At 37.7% G+C, this 22,234-nt stretch overlaps 5 protein-coding genes across 5 annotated transcripts in view; 1 reads left to right on the top strand and 4 right to left on the bottom strand.

Annotated features, from left to right (window-relative positions):
- Positions 1–325: 325 nt before the first annotated feature.
- On the bottom strand, positions 326–1,115 carry LOC117564411 (ctenidin-3). Its single transcript, XM_034243143.2, has one exon. The coding sequence runs from the start codon at positions 1,098–1,100 to the stop codon at positions 420–422; it is 681 nt and encodes a 226-aa protein (XP_034099034.2). The 5' UTR covers positions 1,101–1,115; the 3' UTR covers positions 326–419.
- Positions 1,116–7,911: 6,796 nt separating this feature from the next.
- On the bottom strand, positions 7,912–9,289 carry LOC117563884 (uncharacterized). Its single transcript, XM_052002180.1, has one exon. The coding sequence runs from the start codon at positions 9,249–9,251 to the stop codon at positions 8,037–8,039; it is 1,215 nt and encodes a 404-aa protein (XP_051858140.1). The 5' UTR covers positions 9,252–9,289; the 3' UTR covers positions 7,912–8,036.
- A 2,856-nt stretch (positions 9,290–12,145) lies between these two features.
- Positions 12,146–14,887, bottom strand: LOC117565166 (lipase 1). Its single transcript, XM_034244152.2, has 5 exons — positions 14,514–14,887; positions 14,263–14,440; positions 13,836–14,191; positions 12,806–12,943; positions 12,146–12,749 (listed from the first exon to the last, which is right to left on the bottom strand). Exons 1-5 carry the CDS (start codon positions 14,700–14,702, stop codon positions 12,282–12,284), a joined length of 1,329 nt encoding a protein of 442 aa, XP_034100043.1. The 5' UTR covers positions 14,703–14,887; the 3' UTR covers positions 12,146–12,281.
- A 1,092-nt stretch (positions 14,888–15,979) lies between these two features.
- Positions 15,980–22,234, bottom strand: part of LOC117563883 (lipase 1) — a 57,773-nt gene continuing 51,518 nt past the window's right edge. The window contains exons 2-7 of the mRNA XM_052002339.1: positions 21,781–21,999; positions 21,530–21,707; positions 21,184–21,458; positions 20,959–21,108; positions 17,113–17,241; positions 15,980–17,053 (exon numbers count right to left, since the gene is read on the bottom strand). Of these exons, the coding sequence (XP_051858299.1) occupies positions 16,643–17,053; positions 17,113–17,241; positions 20,959–21,108; positions 21,184–21,458; positions 21,530–21,707; positions 21,781–21,876 (1,239 nt within the window). The 5' untranslated portion in view covers positions 21,877–21,999 and the 3' untranslated portion in view covers positions 15,980–16,642. The remainder of the gene's footprint in view (positions 17,054–17,112; positions 17,242–20,958; positions 21,109–21,183; positions 21,459–21,529; positions 21,708–21,780; positions 22,000–22,234) is intronic.
- Positions 18,367–20,298, top strand: LOC117565167 (aminomethyltransferase, mitochondrial). Its single transcript, XM_034244153.2, has 2 exons — positions 18,367–18,856; positions 19,295–20,298. The coding sequence occupies exons 1-2, from the start codon at positions 18,389–18,391 to the stop codon at positions 20,048–20,050; spliced, it is 1,224 nt and encodes a 407-aa protein (XP_034100044.1). The 5' UTR covers positions 18,367–18,388; the 3' UTR covers positions 20,051–20,298.

The raw sequence follows: 22,234 nt of genomic DNA, 5'->3' as shown, positions 1-22,234 counted from the left end.
TATGTGTATTTCCCATTGTCCAAGCCAAGATACTTTTCTATTCCCTTTCTAAAAATTGTAGAGGATCGAAACATATTAAAGTGAGGAAGCACTGTACTTGCCCCAAACCACAGATCAAACACGTATGTGCGAATATTTTTATTGTTGCTCTCACATACATATATGTCAAAATTAACGGGCAACTCTCATAGAATACGAATTTGTTACTCATCTCCAGTAGTAAAAAAACCTGATATATAATATAAACAGAAAGTCAATCAGCACAAGTTCTGCCTTTTTTGTTTGTCGAAAATAAACAACATTATTTTGTTTATCATGTTTTATGTTTTTTTTTTTGTAGTTTTCAGACTTTTTATTAATAATTAAACTTAATTTATTTGTAATCTCGTTTCGATGCTCCAGGCATCAGCTTTGATAGCCTAGCCGCGGAATCCACCGCCACTTGAGGAGGCGGAGGCGGACGATGAAGCTGATGCAGCACCACCGCCACCACCACCTGCAGCTGAAGCACTGGATGAGGCTGAGGCCGATGCAGATCCGCCGCCGCCACCACGACCGCCACCACGGCCGCCACCGAATCCACCACCACCACGGTATGGGCCGCCACCGAATCCGCCGCCGTATGGGTTGCCACCGAATCCGCCGCCATATGGGTTACCGCCGAAGCCGCCGCCGCCGAATCCTGGACGACCGCCGAAGCCGCCTCCAAATCCAGGTCCACCTCCAAATCCTGGGCCACCGAATCCTGGGCCACCGAATCCAGGGCCACCGAAGCCTGGACCACCGAATCCAAATTGTGGCAGAGCCGATGCGGCAGCCACCAAAAGTGCCAGCACAATCAAAGTCTTCATATTGCTCGTTGAAACGTGAGTGTTGTGCACGCAAAGCAGGTAACAGATCAACTGATGTACCAATTCACAGTATCCCAAACTATTTATACCAGATGCGTAGGTAAGGCGAACGTAGAGCAACGGCACCTCGTAAACTGATCTGTTTGATTGTGTGGCTGTGATAAATTGGAACCCCGAACTAAGTTCGGCAGCCGGTTTTCTTTTGCTTTTATTTCTAATTATCGACTTCGGCTTCATCATCAGCATCATTATCAATTTTTGAACAATAAAACGAACACCGGCTTTTGGCTGTCACTTGACCGGGTGAATCCCAAAATCGAAAAACAACAACTTGAGAGTTTCAAAAAACAGCATAATTATGTACAGATTATTAAGAGTGCCTGTCTCGTCTGTACTTATAGTAGACTCCAATATTAATAGCTATGTTTTGTAGATTTTTTAGAGTTTGTTGTGCTGATGGGCGTATCTGGTCTTCCTAGTCGACTTCTCTCTCTCTCTCTCTCTCGCAGCAAATCTCGTATTTGCGATTTGGATATTCTAATCAACTGACAAGTTCAACTTGAAGAGTTTATTCGCCTCGTTTTTGGCTAACAAAGCGGTTTCGATGGCGTCGTTACAAAACAAATAACAAATCGAAATCATACAGAAATTCGAGAAAAATCAATTAATTTAATATGTGAGCTAACAATGTGTAAATAAATCTATATTCCTTAGAGATGAGCACGTGTCATGTTTAAGTCACGTAGAGAACAGAAAACAACTGTGTAGATTGTAAACAAAATCAGATTCAAAGTAATTTTAAAGGCTATGATATTGATCGGAACTGTTAGTTTAAGTACTTAACAATGCACTAATGTAGTTGTAATTGTTGTTATTGAACAGTATATATTAACATGAAGTGTAACTTAATTAGCAATTATCAGTATTAGCTTCTTCACTTGTATTAACAACAATTCTAAAACGATTATCATCTATTCATTAACTAGTTCCTTTGAACTTGACTCATTCATGATCGATCTACTCAGTATGTGTAATATGCATCTTAATAGTATTACTTAGATTAAGCTGCGAGTAGTAATCGTAGTGAAATCCACAACACGCGTAAGCTTTTAAGTCGCTTTCTATAAACAAACTTGAAGCGAAGCTTTACTCTACAAATTGAATTTGCTATTGAGAGAAATTAAACAGAAAGAGAGAGAGAATGCAAAAGCTCATTCTCTAGGTACACGAACTCTAGCAGGGCAAGAATTAAAATCCCACAAAGAGTGAAAGCGATATGATAAATTATCTAATTATTATTCAAAAATTGTTAACTACAATTTAATATGTGCAATTAAGACTTAAAATGATCATTATGCAATTATGAATTAACAAATGTATACGTAAGCTGCTAATAAAATGTATTCTAGTACACGATAAAACTTGGCAAACCAGTTTCAATGTCGTCACGGCGCAATAGCTAATATTCTACATACAGTATACTACGGTACAAGTAAATATCACACGTGAGTTACCCCGATTCAAGATCGCATCAAGTGCGACTCATCAGCGTCATCGCCAAAGGGGTTTTCCATATCGGAAAGATGTGAAAATCTATTTATATGAAATGAATGCTGGTATTTTGTGATTTTTTTATTTTGTTTTTGGTCAAATGCTAGATAAACAAAGAGAATTTGATATGTGTTGTTTGCACACTTAGCATCTAATTGCCGGGGAAGTCCGCCGGAAAAGATTCAATGTCGCGAGCTTTCAAAAATCTGAACTGTTTGCTCATATAACCAGGGCTATTAAATAAACTGTATAATAAATGCACTTAACACAAAATGTATATTCGATTTAAGACAAAATCCAACAATATAATCACAACTCTTGCTAATTTCACCATTTTCAATTTTTTTTTTGCCGACTATCAACGAGAGCTATCTGTCTACATCTCTTGGTCTGTTTATTTATTTATGCAGACAAAATGGACAAACAAATCTCGACATATTGGCGCTCACATAATTGTACCATACGATAACCGGTTTGGTATTTTTTTCTTTTATTGTTTTCTTATATTTGCATTATTGATATTGGCAAATTAATTTTGCTTTATTTTTCGAACTTATGTTTGGTGCGGTAATTTATATAAGCCTGCGGTTATTTTTCTATATTTTTTTTGCCATCGTCTTCTGCGTTTCAGTTTTCATTGATCTATTATTGGTTCCACTAGATTTGATTAATGGTGTTATTTAATAAATGGCGTCGTTAAAAGATTGTAATATAGAAGGCAAATATAAGTAGTTTTAGAATATAAATAATATATACTGGTTGTATTATAAAGAAATATAATTATTTATTACTTGACAGAAATTAACAAAATCAAACACCAAATGTGATTTCATATTTCACATATAATTTACGCCAGTGCAGACTCAGTTAATATTTGTAAATGCATTATAAATTAAAATGTTAATGCTTTCATAATGAACCGCATTTAATTGAGAATGTATTCGCGTTTATTAAAAGCAATCAAATTCAAATAATTCATAGCCGCAATTCTGTCGCATTAGCAGCCAGGGCAACCATATATGTATAGAAATGTTTAGGAGGAATGCCAGACTAATGAACGTTCTGTTAATTATGTAAACCCAGCAAGGGACATGCATAACAAAATCTGGTACAAAGTGCAAAATGTTGCATTTTAGGCCAACGTTTATTATTATTGGCAATTTTCGATTTTTCGAATTAGTTTTACTTGCTCTTTCCCTCTCTCGCTCACACATATTGAAATTGAATTATCCGTTTATTTTTGGCAAACGGGACAAACTATTCAATTATGCTGTCGGTAGGCTAATGAACAAAGCGATGTCAAACGACAAACGCGATGTCGCGCCTCTGTGCTATGCAATACATTTTGAATTATTTAACCGTAATTAAAATTCTATTGCTCGCGGCGTGCTAAAAACAATTGCATACTTTCAGGCAGCTGGCGAAATAAAGGACTTCAATTGGAAGCTGCAGATTTATCAATCCAACCAATATCCAATAAGCAAGCATAATAACGTGACAATTTTGTGTGGTGAATATCTAACATACGCAACATCAATTGCAACTGCTCGAAAATTAATTATATTTAAAGAACTTTAGTTAAGAGTAAATGAAATGTAAAAATCAAATTCCTATGCAACAAGTTTATACAAGTTTAAAGTATAATATTAACTCAATTTACTTACTTTGTAATTTAGATTAACACTTGAAAAAAACAATATTAACATTTTTTCACATCAATCAGACAACACTTCACTTACACTTTTTACTTTACATTGCTTCCAATCTCTCTTAAATTTCGATCCATTAGATCGGCTTCATTCTCGCTCCAATTATATAGAATTACACGTCACCAGAAGAAAAGAAGAAAAAAAAATGGCGCACGATAGAACTGTTCTCTTTGCTAACGTAGCTCTTCACTTTGCATTGCTTTCTTTCTTAATCTGTACGTTAGAGAGGCTAGCTGTGAAAATTGGGCTTTGACCGGTAGAACTTTTTGCATTGCACTTCTTCACTTATTTTGCATTTTTACACAAACACAGACAAAAAATTGATTAATACATATGTAGCTACATTGCAAAAGCATATGGATTTATTGAAATAACAGCAAGCTTCTACAAGCATCGAAAAAAGAAGCGAAAGGGGTGCTCCTTGGGAGCATGAGGTTATGTAGCACACAAAAAAAATTTGTATCGATCGCAATTAAATGAGAACTTCTCATTTTACATGAATTATGCGATAACTTTACTCGTTACACGGTTTTAACACAATTCCTACACATATGTATATAAAAAGTGCGCAAATTCAACAGCTTTTGGCGGCAATGGAACTGCAACCGCAAGCGAAAAAATGTTGACTAACTTTTGTGTGGTTCTTCTTCCGTCTTCTTAAAATCTCCTCAGGTTGATCGCGCTAATATCAGTTTGCTAACCTGCAAATGTGATGCATTGTAGTTGTCCCTTTCTATCAAATTGCTTTAGGTTTTTATACCCGCTACCCATAGGGTAGAAGGGTATTATAACTTTGTGCCGGCAGGAAATGTATGTAACAGGTAGAAGGAGGCATCTCCGACCCTATAAAGTATATATATTCTTGATCAGCGTCAACAGCCGAGACGATATAGCCATGTCCGTCTGTCCGTCTGTCCGTATGAAACACTGGATCTCAGAGACTATAAGAGATAGAGCTATAATTTTTTTTCGACAGCATTTGTTATGTTTGCACGCAGATCAAGTTTGTTTCAAATTTTTGCCACGCCCACTTCCGCCCCCGCAAATCAAAAAAATCGAATAACAAGCGTAATTTTAAAGCTAGAGTTCCGAATTTTGGTATATACAATAATAACTATAGTATTTATGATTTCTGAAAATTTGGTTGCGATCAGATAAAAATTGTCGAAGTTATTAAAGAAATACTTTTGTATGGGCAAAAACGCCTACTTACTAGGGGTCTAATTTGCTTTGGCCGACAATCTGGTATATTGTGCCGTCTATGGTATATTTTGAATACGGTACTATGTCGATATACCAAATATACCATTCGGTATATTTTTTAGTATTTTGCAGTATATTTGGTATATTTTGAGAAAATACCGCAAAATATTTTTCTTTTATTCAAAATGGGTAGCGGGTATCTCACAGTCGAGTACACTCGACTGTAGCTTTCTTACTTGTTTTTTTTTGGCAAACGTATAAGACAAGGACTTCCAATGAGCAACTTTTGCTGGGCGGCAGCGTGACCGGCACTTTGCCTTTATAAATATACCGCTTCGGTAAGCTGGCTTTGCTTATACATACTAGACTGGGGTTGGCCACACTTAAACTCAGCTTCAAAGTTACAACGAAATCCTTTGCATACTTTTGGGCAATATTTGTGACTACAGATTAAAAATATCAATTATTAGCAGAGCAGTAAAAAATAATTGGGAATAAATTCAGCACATTCGAAGTGCAATATCCAGTAAGCAATTGCATTTAAATATGAATTTACATTTATTTTATGGACCCGCATAAATTGTAACAAACAAAGAATGGCCATAATGTCAATTCGACAACGGCAGCAAAAGCTGCAACAATTGTTGCAATCATCCCAAATGGCAGCAGCAGCAACAAGCGGCAGACAGCCGACAGTCGGCAGTCGACTCTGTGTGGCAAGCCGCCAGCAATAGCAACATAGGAACAGCAATAGCAGAATGGCAGGGAGGTTAAGGATGCAGTTATGCCAAGTGCACCACAGGGGTTCATTGTCCTTGTGCAAATTGGTCTGAGTTTATTGCCAATGGCTGTTTGGGAAAGCTGCAGCAGACATTGTCCGACTACGACTCTGACTCCGACTATGGCTTCGACCTGAGCAGCTAAACAGCTGTAGAGAGATGAAACGAGGCTGCTCAACAGCTGCTGCTCCCAGGCCTGGGGCAATAAAACTGCACTTTGAGGCTGGGCGCACAAAGTTTGCTTAAGATTTCAATTTGTGTGCAACATTCTCTATAAAACTTTCTGCCCCAAATGATAAATGTTTTGCTAAATGCCACACAGACGGCAATTGAGTCGTGGTCGCGCCATTTGCAAGATTTATGCCACCAAGTATGTTATCAATGTGCTTCGCAGCTGCCGCTTATTCTTCTTCTTCTTCGTCTCCTCTTATTTGAGTGAAAAACTTGTGTAAGCAACTAAAAGTTCTATGCATAAATCGGATAATGTGTTGCCACTTAAATATGCAAAGCCTTTTACCTCAAGGACAACATATGACTTTCACAAGCTGCAAACTTTTCAACTTTCAACCCCTCCGCCTCATCTCACAAAATTATGATCTATCCATGGCCAACTTTTGGCAGTTGAACGACAAAACTGATACACAAAATTTCACTTAATGAAACGCTTTTACGACCTACTTACAGCTTATGATATGAATTGCTACACTGAGAGAATAAATAATATATCACACGATTTAAATTAAAATCTATCAAAACAAAAATGAAAAATTAAATTCTAGGAAACTTGAAAGTTTATTATTATTGAAATAATAATTATACTCAGCTTATGTAAAATAATAAAAAAAAATTCAATTTATAAATATATTCTTTACTCAAATATAGAAAAAGAAAATTACAGCACTCGAAACATCAAAATTTTGATTTTTTAAAATTATATTTTAACATTGCAAAATTCTCAAATAATGAAATTTATTAGATTTATTTTCTTTCTGTGTTACTCTTAAATATAATCCTCAAATTGTTCACAGTTTGTTTAACTTTTTCTTTTATTAAGTCTTTTTTGAACGTTAAAAAAATTAAAATTTTTTTATATGCAATAAATGCTTAGTTTTTATAATTTCACTACCCAAATCTCAGCGCTTCTAAAATAGAGCATTATTTATTTTTTTTTGTCATATATTTTTCTGCTTTACTGTAATAAATTAAATTTCCCACTAATGAAAATATTTCTTCAACAAATTTTGTATTATCGAAAACTTTAATAAATGTTGGTTAAAGCCAGGAAAGTAAATCGTTGAAAACCAAATTTCCTAACTCAAGCTTTTATATTCACCAAAATATATACATATTGTTCAAATATAATCCTATCTACATTTCATTTAATACTACATATATTTTCGCGTATTAACTGCAGTCGCAATTTGTCAATGTCATTAAACAAATAAAGTCTACACATAACTGTCAGCTTAACAAGCAACCAAAAGTCTGACTGCTATGTATATATTTTGCCAGACTGCATTGCAATTCAATTATTCTTCTTTCTTTTTTTTAGCAAATATGTATTATTTATTTATATTTTGAACTTCTATAATTTCCAAACGTTGTCTTCTTGGTTCTTCAATTAGATTTGATATTCTGTTATATTTAAATACTTTAAATAAATTTGATGGGCCACTGAATAAGCAAGTTTAGAGCGTTTATAATACAACAATTGTTTACGACCCTCTAGCAATGCATCTCGCCTCTGATAATTGTAGTACTATAAACTTTATATAGACTTTGTAGTAGTATTATTCGTTGCACAACCCAACTATAAAATGATGATCACAGCTTTGGTTTATTATTGTACAAAAAGTCGTTTTCTTTTTATTGAATTGTGTCTTATGGACTTGGGAATACTCTTTTGTTTCATTAACAAACTATTGAGAATTGAGCACTTAAATCTAACGGCCATAGCCACCTGCAGAAGCCGTTGCGGATGCTGAGGAACTGGCACTACTTTTACCATAGCCACCGCCGCCGTAGCCGCCACCACCATGACCGCCACCTCCAAAGCCACCGCCTCCGCTGCCTCCGCCGCCATGCTTGCCACCGCCTCCGTAGCCACCGCCGCCATGTTTGCCGCCGCCTCCGAAGCCACCGCCTGGACCACCGCCAAAGCCTCCGCCTGGTCCTCCGCCAAAGCCGCCACCTGGACCACCTCCAAAGCCGCCACCGCCAAAGCCACCGCCGCCAAAGCCGCCGCCGCCACTGCCGAAGCCGCCACCTCCATGGCCACCGCCTCCATGGCCGCCACCTCCATGACCGCCGCTTCCAAGACCACCGCCTCCAGCTGAGCCGCCGCCAAAGCTACCGCCTCCAAAGCTGCCGCCTCCTGCGGAACCGCCACCGTAGCTGCCACTGCCGCTGCCGCCTCCAAGACCTCCTCCTAGGCCTCCTCCTAGACCACCGCCTAGACCACCTCCTAGTCCACCGCTGCCTCCATGGCCGCCTCCTAGTCCACCGCCGCCTCCATGGCCACCTCCTAGTCCAGCGCCGCCTCCTTGACCACCTCCTAAGCCACCGCCGCCAGCTGAACCACCGCCATAGCTACCGCTTCCAGCTGAGCCGCCAGCAAAGCCGCCGCCTCCAGCTGAGCCGCCACCAAAGCCGCCACCGCCAAGTCCGTTGCCACCGCCTCCATGACCAACGCCGCCGCCGCCGCCAAATGGACCGCCTTCAGCTCCGCCGCCACCGCCAACTAAGCCGCCGCCGCCGCTATGGCCGCCAGCGCCAGCTGAGCCGCCACCGAAGCTGCCGCTTCCAGCTGAACCGCCAGCGAAACCGCCACCTCCATGGCCACCAGCACCGCCACCGCCGCCGCTGCCAAATGGACCGCCGCCACCTTTGCCGCCACCGAGACCGCCGCCAAGTCCACCGCCAAGACCGCCACCAAGTCCTAGATCAAGACCGCCGCCTCCGCCGAGAGCGCCTCCAAGACCCAGTCCTAATCCGCCACCGCCGCCTAGGCCACCGCCTCCGCCATATTTACCGCCGGCATCGGCACTCGAGCTGGCCGAAGCGGATGCGGTGGCCGAGGAACTGGCACCGCCTCCACCACCGCCGTAACCCGCCGAGGCGAGCGCCACACAAACGCTGAGCACAATAAACAATCTCATCAGAACTGTTGCCACCGAGTGACTGACTGCGGCCCTTGGAGAACGTTGCGCTTTTATAAGAATGAAAAAACCCACAAAACTAAAAAAGTAGGAAACAAAAAACAAAAAGAAAAACACAAAACAACTCAAATACAAGCAAATCGACAAAAAAAAAAAAAAAAGAAAATAAAAAACAAAAACAATATTTCACACAACAAAAAAAAAAAAAAAACAGGCATAAACAAAATGCAAACAAAGTGAAACTGGGAACAAATACAAAACGCTCGTCACGTTCTTAAAACCGGGATCGATGTCGACTTGCTTCGGGTCAAGCGGCGAAGCAAAACTTGGATAATTAACCCATGGAGCAAGTGAGATAGAGACATGCAAGAGAGAGAAGTCCCCGCAGCCAGACTGCCCATAAACAATAATAAGACATTTATCATCATTTAAATAATATACATTGTGTCTACAATTTCAGGCGAATAATACTCTAAACCAAATCACGAGAGCCGGATGATCTAACAAAATCCCAAACGAATACCTGATAAACAGCAGAGTATCATCATCATGTTCTCAATTAATCTCTTTCCTTGTACAAAAGTAATAAGGTTGTTTTTTTTGGGTGTTGTCTGCTACAAAAAGAAGGCATATCATTTGCAAGCTAATTTATAAATGGATTTTTTAAGTAATCTTCCTATCGAAGAGCTTAGTATATAAAAAAGTATAAATGTCAGACATTTGTACAATGTAATTGTTAGTAAAATCAACAATGAAAACCACAATAATTTTATTTAAAATAAATAATATTAAACAATATAATTCAAGTTCAATTTAATATTATGTTACGTAAATTTAATTGCAATTAAAGAAATCTTTTAAGAAAAAATTATAATGCAATTTATACCATTTTTTACAATAAAATTTACCGCAAAAAATACTAAAATATACCAAAGTCTATATTAGGTATTGATATAATACTACATTCAAAATCCATATGAATAGCGGGTAGAAAAAAACTATTAAATATCCACAAAAACATCTATAAGCATTATCTTCCCATCGAGCACATCTCACAAAATTTCCCACCATAATTTACATAAATTACGCCCATAACACGTGAATCACAAGTGAATCTTCATTACACTCATGAATATATTGGAAATACCCAGAATCAAATTATGCGATTAAAATGCAGCACACTCAGAGCATTCGCAATTCGTTCAATACAAATTGTTTTTTTATTATTTTTTTTCACATCTACGGAGTAGTCGTAATTTGTTTATATAAATCAACCTTTCGACGTCATCGTAACATCGGAAATAGCAGTGTTGATGTGTTGAGATAAGAAATTCAATATGTTTAAAATCAATACTATACACCTACATATTAGTTTAGTTAGTATAGCTAGTTAGTACTTGGAACACAACTTGAGTGATTATGAAAGCAATTAGAGGCCATTTAATAGACAGTTCTACAAACCAGTGTCAGTAATTCACGATTAAAATACATTTTCGCAATGAGCTATTACTGTAATACAGTAATGTTTCCTTAGGCTATTTATGTATTTAACTTTTAGTAGTTGAATTAATTAAGGAAATTGGTAGTAGAAAAATAATAATAAGAAAGGAATATTACGAAATTGAAATTTGAAATATTTTAAAAGCGATTTTAAATAGATTATGTAAAAAACATGTTTATTAAATGAAGAAGTTTTGTATTGTTAAATTAAGAAGTTGAAATTAAATTTGTTTACTTAAATGCATAAATAAATTATTTTAGTTAAAGACAATACAATGAAATGTTTACACTTAAAATTAATAAATAATGAAACTTTTCTGTTAAAAAGAATTAGACAATTCCTGAAGTAATGAATGAATATAATTATAATAATCGGAAACTAATTTAAAAACAAAATTTATAAAAAAAACTATTACTAAATCATTATTTTTTGGTATTAGTTTAACTTAGTTTTAAATTTATGTAAATTTAAATAATATACCTAATTTACTAATTTATAGATTCATTTCTGTAATCTGTTTAATAGAGAAGCGATTAGTTAATATTTCATAGAGCAAGTCAATAGCTGTATCAATTGAGGAAATTTGAAATAAATAAAACAAAGAAGTACGGAAAAATAAACCAATTTTTTCAACAGCTTTTGAATAGATTTTAAATTTAGAATATATATTTAAATTATTGTAAATGCGAGCTTAAATGCAGTTTACTAGATAAACAATGATTTAATGTGGTTAATACACAAGAACAATGAATGAATATTAATAGAAAGCCAATCGAGAAAACAAATATTTACATTTGTTACAACACACTTCTGATAAATAAATAATTAGCCATAAATTATTAAACTCAATTCTTGTTACAATGTTAATAATCGACACATTCGGGTAATCCCTAAACAGATTAACACAGCACATAGTTTAACATAAATAGAAATACATATTTATAGAGTGCAACAAAACATGTTTTTGGAGATTGGTTCATGGTGAATGTGGAAATTGTCAAGCGGAGTTTTCACGCCCTGAACACAGTTTTTCACTTTGCTGGTCGTCCGTTGGCCGGGTAAACTGTAGAATGCAAATGTCAAGAATTCGGTGGCCTGAAAGCATAAGCAGCTCAAGGAAGTCAGCCAAGAAAACAAGAGCCGCAACGACAGCAGCAGCAAACAACAGGCAACAGCTGCTGTTGAGAAAATGGCATGTGCATAAGAAAATAGAAAATTTCCTTAAGGAAATCTGCTTAGAAATGCATGTGCTGCTTGTTGTTGCAGCTGCTGTTGCTGTTGCTGATGCTGCTGCTGTTGCTGTTGTTGACTGTTGCTGGCAAATCTGCTACTATAGTTTCTGGGCCAAGTGATTGTCTGGGCAGAAAACGAAACACACAACACTTGACTTCCGTTTCCGGTCGAAGTCCATGCACAAACACACTTAGAGCAAAGCTTTTGCATATTTAAAGTCGCAGCAATTTTATGCAAATATCTATTCCATATTTAAAGCAAGACAAATAAATAAATAAATATTAAATCTAAGGTCTCTACCAGCTAGCTCGTCCTCCTCTTCGATGCGTTCGACTTCGTTCCACATTTCTTGTCGAGAACTCCTCGCCCTCGGCATCTTTGCCCTGTGGTCGCTTGCCCAGCACTTGCAGCATGCGATTATAGAGCTGCTTTCGCACATCGATGGCCCAGAGAAAATCCATGTGATTGAACTCCTTCATGGGCACCAGATATTTGCCCGTCACATTGCCCAAGTCGTCGCACATTGATTCCACATCCGTCGGATGACACAGCAAATCATTGGTCGAATAGTACACAAATGTGGGCACAGTGACTAGACTGAGATTATATCGTGGCGGCAAATGCTCTCTGTATAACACCATATTCTTGTTGGAACTGTAGCTATAAGGTGCAAATCTGCCAGTCTTGATGATCTGTATGAAGTGTTTCACCTGCTTGGCTGCCACTCCGGCTGGATAGTGACCCAGCACCACGGGAAACATTTTCTGAAAATAAAATATGATTTAAGTTGTCTATTGTATTTAGATATTTGCAAACTTACTCGGTTGAATTCATTCCAGTTGCGTCCCACAATGCCAAACACAGCTTCAATGCAAAGACGCTCCGTCTCCTCGGTCATGCGGCAAAGAAAACGAAATTCGCCATTGAACATCTCCGTAATAGCGCTGCCGACAAGGCTCTAGAGAGAATTAAGAAAAAAACATTGTTATTAAAAAGCTGATCTTAATTTAAAAGTGCCTTTCATTCAGTATATATTCCATATAAATTCTAACAAAATAGTTTAGGGAACTATTTTTAACTCCTTAAAATGAATTACTCTTTCTTATAAAATACTTCAGATATACAAAAACATTAAATACTTAACTGTATGTACTATATGAATAAATGACCTTATATTGTATAATTTTGAAAATCTATTTCTGAACATTAAGAATAATGAGTATAGTGCAATGAAATGAGAAAAAGTTTCAGATACTCTTAAATACAATGTTCTTAATGGAACTAAAGCTTTAGGTTGCAGATATGCCGGATATTAAAAAACTAATACTGCAGCTAATTTAAGAAACTATAAAGATTGAAAAACAAACCAAATCAACATTAATAATATAGTTTACTTATAGTGTATATTAATTTTCAATTCTAATTTTCTATTTATGTATATTTCTATATAAATCTTCAATTTGAATTTTAATTTTCGTTGTCAATTTCACTTTCAATTTTTAGTTTTGGTTTTAGTTTCTATAGTAATGTGATTCTTACATGTATAGCTACGGACCTCCTATGCTCTGCTTCTCTAAGGGGTAGCCAGTTTAACCTAACCTAATGTAATTGTCAATTTAAAATTGCTTAATTTGTTAAAAAAAAACTTCCAAGTCTATACTTCAATGTAAGCTAGACTTTAAATACGAAATAAACACTTGCTTAGTTTTTAAATGCAAAAGTAATAATGAGATGCGGAACAAATCAAGTCGTTGAACTAAAAGGAATATTATAAATTCTCTGGCTGAAAGCTCTTTCTATGAATGGATAGACTGACAAACAGAATTTTCCGTCTTTTTCCGACTACTCACATTGAAGTACAAGCTGATGGCGCGTATGTAAGGATGACCGCTGGTCTCCTTGGCATAGACAGCCGGTGCCATCGCCTGCATGGAGATGACCTTCTCGTTGTAAGCCGGACGCATAGAGCACATGACAAAGAATGCGGTGCAGCCCTGAGAGTGTCCGGCGTACTGCAGCTTCTTGAAGCCCGTCGACTTTAGAATGTAGTCAATCATGGCTGGCAGATCGTACATGCCAATCTCATGCCAGCTAAAATCCCAAAACTTGGACTCATCCGGATCGAGTGTGGTGTGATTTCTCGAGTAACGATTGCCACGAGCATTTCCCAGCCAGACATCGTACTTGTGGTCGGCAAGTAAGTACGCTGCAAAGCGACACCCAGAGAGAGAGTGAGTTGTGGTAATCACTTGACCAACAGTGCCATTAATCACTTACCCAGACTCACATTGGGACCCATGACAACGAAACCCGCCGAGCTATCAACGAGTCCATGCTGCAGCAGAAAGGGTTGAGCATTCTGATTGCGTATGCGATGCATTGTTAGAATGTAGCCATCCTCGGTGGTCACATGATGCACTTCCGCCTCATAGCCATATTTGGCAATTAATTTATCCTGTTGATGAAATGCAAATGTGTAAATTTCTCTCTCTGTCTGCTAGTCATTAATCTTTTGAGCTGTTTCATACCACAGTTAGGTTTGAGTCTTGTTTGATGTTTTTGCGTTGCAATTTCTCCTCGGCTGTTTCATCTTCACTGCTCCATTCTTCTTCCTCCTCCTCTTCGTCCTCTTCCTCATCCTCCTCGCCACCAAACTGCGCCTGCGTCCTGCTGATCAGCAGGCATAAACCCAAAGCCAACAGCCAACGTCTTCCCATTTCAATACTCCAATTTGAATCGTTTTCAAAATTAAATCGAAATCAATGCATAAAGTGAAATCCGGTTGGGGAATCTTCCACTTGCTTGGTCAACTTTAGCGTTGCACGTCGCGGACGCAACTGAAACCGAAAACCAAAAACCCGGCAACGCGCTTCGAACTTCCGCGCTTACAAAGAATGCCGAAAACTTTCGATCAGCGAGCAAACAATAACAATGACAACAACGACAACACTACAGCGATTATCACAATACGCGTGCATTTGATTTTGTTTTGCTCGCCCTTCGGCTTTAATTTTAAAATATACCCTATTTATTTTATAGTTACATAAATATTTCATACAATTTTATACTTTTTATAACTTAATATTAATAAATATTTTACTATATCTTATAAATACTTTTTCATCTTTTAGGCTAACATACTATATTTTGTTACATTTTTTATAAAAACATCTACCAAACTTTACAAATTTGGTCTCTACATCTCATCATTACTGCAGAATTTAAGTTTTTCACATTATGGGTTAAATAAATAACTGAATAATATATAAAATATAAGTTTTGGGAATATTTGTTACACAAAAGATACAAATTTTCTGTACCTTCTATTAATATTACAAATTCTACATAAATCATAAATCATACCTTACATTTAGTTTTTAATGTATTCGAATTTTTGCAAACATTTAGATCTGTCCCACTCAGATACTTTTATATCTCTACTTCAAGGGTATTTAAAAGTCGATCATGTGATTGCCATAAATAATTAAAATGACAGACTGTGAAAGAAAGGGTGAGGAAAAAGACATTGCGATGCGTAGTGTGTTGCTATCAACGAAGAACTGCAGACAACAGATAGCTACAGTGAAACCTCGCTTTGTGTGCTTTACACCTACAAATTGTGCTACTTCGAAATGAGGTCACCTTGCAGTGTAAAATGTTGTAATAAGTAATTACAATGTAAGACACAAAATTGTGTAAGCTTCGGTGATAAATGAGAAAGTGTTTACAGAGCAATAAAAATGTAGAGTTCGAGACGACAATGACGCTGCGTTTTTAAAACATAAATATTGAACGAATTGAACAAGTTAATTAAATGCCACATAAGATAAATCAGTTGATTCAATATTATCACTGATTTAAATGTCAATTTGCTTATAACAAATATGGAATTAAATACGTTATATGTTAAACAAAAATTAGGTATTAAAAATGTAATCTTTATGTGAAATTTATTTAAAATTAAATTAAATTGAAAAGCCATTTTATACTTAAATGTAAGCATATAATTAATACGGAAGTGTTTAATAATAATTACTAAAAAAGCCAAGTCATAATAGTTAGATAAGTTATCAATTCCATTTAATTATTGCCCATTTGTGTGCATTTTCAGTAATAGATGTAAATTATTATTAGGCTATTGTGTGTGCTGCGCCTTCTTTTTGGCCAAGTTTCAAGTGAAATGGCTTAATAACCTTTTTGGCTAAGCCACCGTTACCACAGTTGTGTCGTCTATTGTGGGTCAAATAGGCGATGAAAAAAATAAAAAGACAACCTCAACCACAAACAAAAAATAAAAGAAAAAAGCACAAACAAATAAATGTTTTGTGCGTTTGCCTTTAAGTGGGCAATCAAAAGAAAGTAAAAGTGTTGGGACCCAGACATCAGTTTGTCACATATTTTTGTTGTGAGGCTTTTAGTATTCAGTTTTTTATTTCTGTTTTATATACTGTGTCTTTGTTGTTGTTTCTTTATGGTCAGCTGTGAGCCGATTACATAATTACCACTTTGCTGCCAAGACAAATAAAACATTTCGCTTGACCGCTCGCACTTTTAATGAGCCTCAATGGACGCCTTTGATGTGAGCTTTGCCAAAGCCCAATTACTTAGTTAGCACCACTTGTTGTCCCCTTACCCCCATCTTCTCCTCTTCTTTCTCTCATTCAATTACATAGGGCAAATTACCTTCGAGAAATTTTTCCATTAGCTCAATCAGTTTGTCATTAACCAATGTTTTAACCTCTGACGAGAGCAGAAAATCAAAGTGATTAAATTTGGTTGCCGCAATGCGACGCACGTTTCTCACTGTGCTCAACATGTGGGCGTAGATATCATGAACCCCTTGGGGCGTGGCAATCGCATCGGTCTCCCCAAAATACAATATGATGGGTACACTAATCTGACTTAGATTATAAGACAGCGCCTCAACGCCGTGATACACTTGCATATTCTCAATTGGTCCATAGTCGTAGGCTATAAAGTCACCCGATTTCCAGATCTGTTGCAAGTGACGCAACTCTTTCGCTGAACCGCCCTGCAGCAAATGATCATAGTTGAAGATGTCCAGTAGCTGTAATTGAATATTTATATTTTCAGCTGATACTTCGTCTAGTATAGTTAATCGCTTACCTTCTTGTTACTTTGTGCACTTCCCACTAGATTTTTCGTGTAATACTCGCAGAGTTCCTTTTTCTTCCGACACATTCTCTTCAGTTCTCCTGGCGGAAACAGCTCGTATTTATTAGCCTTTTGGCGTTTCTGTTGATAAGTTGATAAGTTTTAATATTAATACCTTCAAATAATTTCAAAAAATATATGAAATATTTAAAGCGCTTATATGTAGATCAACATAGCTAATATTTACCGCCCTTGTAAGAGCTTTAGAAATTGTGTCTTCACTTACCATATATATTTAATTTTAACTAATTGCAAAACTATTACTACAATAGATATGTCCTTCATTTATATAAATATAGATAAGATACATTAAAGGTATTAATCTACAATTTCAAACCAAAACAAATAAAATAAAGTAATATACTAACCATCTTAAATAACTTAATGAAAAGGGTGGTTGAAACAATATTTGCTTGAAGGTATAAATATATTTTAAAAGCAATATATTAAACTACATTTCTATTAATTATACACAAGGAACAACATAACACTTTTTGCGGTGTACGAAAATACTGCAAGCTGATTAGAACATATGAGGCGAAAGCGAACATTTGCGTTAGAATCTCTCTTAAACTCAGAGCAATAGACTTCGATTATTATAATGTGTAGAAACTACATTGTAAAGAAGAAATATTTAGAGGAAGAGTGATCTTAAGCAAGAAATAGAGAATAAAAATCATGGCAGGTCAGCAAATGCTTTCAATTTTATTACTTTCTATAGAACTCGATTATTTTAGTATGCATCCAAAAGGTCTGAATTGTATTTGTATCCTCGAAATTTAATAATAAAGCTGAAGTTAAAAGAATGAAATAAATAAAATATTTGAGTACCTTTTTTGTCCAATTTCGAAAGTCCAAGGTCAAAAAATTAAGTGTGCATAATGGGTTTAAACTATTAAATAAATATAACTGCACTATTTCTAATCACCGTTTGAAAGCTTGAGTTCACAACTTAAAACAAAGCTTTTAATAAATATTTCGAAATATTCCATAGCGTGTATTAATAGACACAGCTGATCAACAACACTGAAGAAAGAGAGCAGAACACATGGAGAATGAGAGAAAAGAAAAGAAGAGCCGGCGCTCTATGGGGGGTTATCGGATATTTTTGAACTACACTGCGATTAGAGGCAAATTTTGTTGTCTCCACCAAGCTGAGAGCCGACAATGATGTCAAACGATGTCAGCGTTTGTCTTATCAGCTGACAGCGGATTCAGTCTCGCAACGATGTTGAAGTTAAGAAGCCGCCTGCAAGCGCACAAAGTGCTCTCTTTATCCCTACGCCACGCCTCCTCCACAGCGGGCGAAGGCGAACGCACAGCGCTCTATAATTTCCATGTGCGTAAAGGCGGCAAGATTGTCAACTTCGGTGGCTATGCTTTGCCTGTGCAGTACTCAGATCAGAGCATCATTGCTTCCCATCTGTATACACGAAGTGTTGGCTCAATCTTCGATGTGTCGCACATGCTGCAGACGTTTGTGCGGGGCAAGGATGCGGCGGCGTGTCTCGAAACCATTTGCACGGCGGACATTCGTGATATGCCCGCGGGAAGTGGAAGTTTGACAGTGTTCACCAACGAGCAGGGCGGGATTTTGGATGATCTGATAGTGAACAAGGTGAATGAGCAGCAGCTTTACGTGGTCTCCAATGCAGCTATGAAGCAACAGGATATGCAAATCATGAGCAATGCGGTGGTAAGTACACAGAAATAGAATCTGAGATAAATATGACGACTTAAACTCAAAGTGGAGTCAATATACAAAAAATTCCAGATTTGTTTAATTCTTCACTTCATTCTTTTAAATGCTTAAATTCTGGATTAAATAGTATTTTTATTTGATTAGAATCGTTTAATGACTTTTCCGATATTCGAAGCATTTGAAACCAAGACTTCAGACCACATGCTCATAGAATGAATCCCCGAGAGCTTGACTAACTGAACTATGATCAAAAGCATGTTTAGTATACTATGTATATTTTGGCAATATAATCCTCAAACAGGATTAATTCAACAAATCAATACTGAATCATATTTTAAATCCCGGATTACATCAAACCTAAAATGCTTGATTTTTCCAGTACTTTTTACAACATCTCTTTCTAATCAAATATTCTGTAATTCTCCTCTTTAGTCTTCTTACAAATCCCAGGGCAAAGATGTGTCCATTGAGTTTCTCAACCCCTCGGATCAATCGCTGATCGCCGTACAAGGACCAAAGGTGGCACAAGAGCTGAGCAAGCTACTCAAGCAACCTAAGGATTTCGAGCAACTTTACTTTATGCGCTCAGCGCTCTTTGAATTGGCGGGCATTAACAATGTGCGCATCACACGCTGTGGCTACACGGGCGAGGATGGCGTCGAGATTTCTGTGCCCTCCTCTCAGGTGGAGTCGCTGACTGAAGCGCTGCTCGCTGGCGGTCAACTGAAGCTGGCTGGTCTCGGTGCCCGTGACTCGTTGCGTCTGGAGGCGGGTCTCTGTCTGTATGGCAGCGATATTGATGCAGAGACTACACCCGTGGAGGCGGCACTCGCTTGGCTGGTGGCCAAGCGGCGTCGCAGCACTGCCGACTTTCCAGGAGCTCAGCGCATACTGGAGCAACTGAAGCAGGGCGTCCAGCGGCGGCGTGTCGGCGTGCAAATGTTGGGTGCGAAGCCACCGCCAGCACGTGCCGGAGTTGGCATCTTTAGTCGAGGTCAGCAGGTGGGTCAGTTGACTAGTGGTTGCCCCAGTCCCAGCACGGGACGCAACATTGCCATGGGCTATGTGCAGGAGCAACTGAAGAAACCTGGCACTCAAGTGCAGCTCAAAGTGCGTGAAAAATTCTACGAGGCGGAGATCACGCGAATGCCCTTCGTTAAGGCCAACTACTTTAATAAGCCAAAGTAATAAAGTCAAGCTTAAATTTAAACAGATTTCATTTACTGGTTTTATCTTTGAGTAGAGAAAACTTGGAGAAGTGATTTGAAGACGGATGAAAATGTAATCCTAAGCTTAATATACTATAGACAAAACATAACATTTTTTCTGTTTGTTGACAGTATTTTTAAGTGTTAATTGAAATTTTGGCTTGATTGATAAGGCAATTGCTTTCTTTAAAATGTGTTAAAAAAAGACAATTTTTCCAAAACTCTGCTATAAAAAATAACGCAATGTATGTTAATAGACAGAAGATACAATATACAAGATACAGTTTCTATATACAAAAAAGGACAGATATGTATTCAAATACTATGACGGGCGAATATTTGCTAAAACGATTTAACTTTACTTTCTGATAGTACATTGAAAATAATGTCGTTTTTGTTCATGTTTCATCAATTACTTACAGAATTCCTAAAAATATAGGCTACTAATTACATAATACACTCCATATCATATCATGCAGTTTTGAAGCTAGAATTGCTATATTTAGTACATATAATAATAACTGCAGTATTTATGATCTCTGAAAAATTGGAAATACTTTTGTATGGCGAAAAACCCTTACTGCAATAAGGTTTTATATTTTGGTATATTAAGGTCTGGTATATTTTGTACTCTATGGTATATCTTGAATGCAGGAGTATATCAATATACCAAATATAGCACTCAGTACATTTTAGTATTTTTGTAGTATATTAATTTGGTATATTTAAGGAATAATACCGCACTGTCTTGCTCTTATTCAAAATGGATAGCGAGTATCTCCCAGTCGAGCACATTCGACTGTAGCTTTCTTACTTGTTAATATCTACTCAATATGTTGCTCTTCACAATCGTAAATAATTAGCGAAATATGGAACAATGCTAATTACCTTGACAAACTTCATGATGTCGCGAACATGCGTGTGATCGAATCGCACCTGTCGATGCAGTCGAGCCAGAGGTGCCAAAGCCTGAATGAGTTGGATGTGCTGATTGAATCGCGGATGCAAAGCACACAGCACTAGGAAAGCATTGAATGCCTAAAAGGAGCCAAAAGTGAACCAACATTTAGAGTGATGCTCTCTATTCAGGGGAGGATGGAGTTTTGTGCTTACCTGCGAGTGTCCAATTAGCAAAACTCGATGCGCTGCCAGCGATTGCTTTGCTTTCTGCTCCTCCTCGTTGGCCACATCGTCGTGCTTCTCACGCGCTTGCAGCGCCACAATGTGGTCAATTATGGCGGGCAAATCGTATGCGCCATGCTCGTGGAAACTATAGCGCCAGAACTCAGACATGACATCGGTGAGCTCGAGGTGATGCCTGCCATAGGGCGACATGCCACGCAGATTCGCCAGCCACACATCGTACTTGCGCTGATGCAGCTGAAACGCTGCATCAAAACACAGTCACACTTAGCATCTCCATCTCTCATCTCTCTTAACTCCCACACTCTTTGCTTACCCAAACTTCTGTCGGGCCCCAGGCAAAGCCAACCCACCGAGGAGCTCAGCAGTCCGTGCACCAGAAGCACGGGGCGTGCCCCAACTTGAGGCAGACGCTGCAACTGCAGCTGGTAGCCATCGTCGGTGGTCACATTGTGCAGCTCGTGAGTGTAGTTCAATTGTCGCAGCCAGTCGACCTATAGAACAGTACACAAATCCATCAGTTGTGACTCTGACACATCTCTCATACGTTGCACGTTGCATGCTTACCGTTGTCCACTTGTTACGCTCCTCGGCTGGTGCACAGGTCAAGCTAATCACAATGACAATGGTGCTCCAGCGCATCAACCTCACAAATTCACGCATTTTCCCCAACCCAACTGGTCAGTGTTTTGTTTTGGTCCAACTATGTTTCGGTCATGCACCGTGGCTAATTGTCCACCAGTTGATAATCTTTGCGCCTCATTGGTCTACACTGTACAGCAAAATCTGCGAAAAGTTGTAAAGGTAAAATTATATTATTTATGGTTTAACTAACCACCTTTAGCAATATTTAACTTAATATAGTTTAGAATATACATATATGTTATATAATAAAGAACTTTGTAGAAATCTGATAATCAAGTTTTCAAGATTTAAAGATTTGAATATATATAGTTCAACTTTAAAGATTTTTTAATTGTTGTGATCGGACAGGAAGTCAATCAAGACACAGAAAATCATG

This window comes from Drosophila albomicans, chromosome 2L (assembly GCF_009650485.2).
Source record: "Drosophila albomicans strain 15112-1751.03 chromosome 2L, ASM965048v2, whole genome shotgun sequence".
Lineage (NCBI taxonomy): Eukaryota > Metazoa > Arthropoda > Insecta > Diptera > Drosophilidae > Drosophila > Drosophila albomicans.
The sequence above is the reverse complement of the archived record's forward strand: the minus strand, read 5'-3'. Positions and strand labels throughout refer to the sequence as shown.

What these genes read in the sequence shown, in the direction of transcription:
- LOC117564411 (XM_034243143.2), bottom strand. Translation starts at nt 1,100, where the DNA reads ATGATGCTGATGATGAAGCCGAAGTCGATAATTAGAAATAAAAGCAAA.
- LOC117563884 (XM_052002180.1), bottom strand. Translation starts at nt 9,251, where the DNA reads ATGAGATTGTTTATTGTGCTCAGCGTTTGTGTGGCGCTCGCCTCGGCG.
- LOC117565166 (XM_034244152.2), bottom strand. Translation starts at nt 14,702, where the DNA reads ATGGGAAGACGTTGGCTGTTGGCTTTGGGTTTATGCCTGCTGATCAGC. An exon ending in AAGACTCAAACCTAACTGTG is followed by an intron (nt 14,441 to 14,513) that starts GTATGAAACAGC and finishes TTTCATCAACAG; the next exon opens with GATAAATTAATTGCCAAATA. An exon ending in CCATCAGCTTGTACTTCAAT is followed by an intron (nt 12,944 to 13,835) that starts GTGAGTAGTCGG and finishes AATTCTCTCTAG; the next exon opens with AGCCTTGTCGGCAGCGCTAT.
- LOC117565167 (XM_034244153.2), top strand. Translation starts at nt 18,389, where the DNA reads ATGTTGAAGTTAAGAAGCCGCCTGCAAGCGCACAAAGTGCTCTCTTTA. An exon ending in AAATCATGAGCAATGCGGTG is followed by an intron (nt 18,857 to 19,294) that starts GTAAGTACACAG and finishes TCTCCTCTTTAG; the next exon opens with TCTTCTTACAAATCCCAGGG.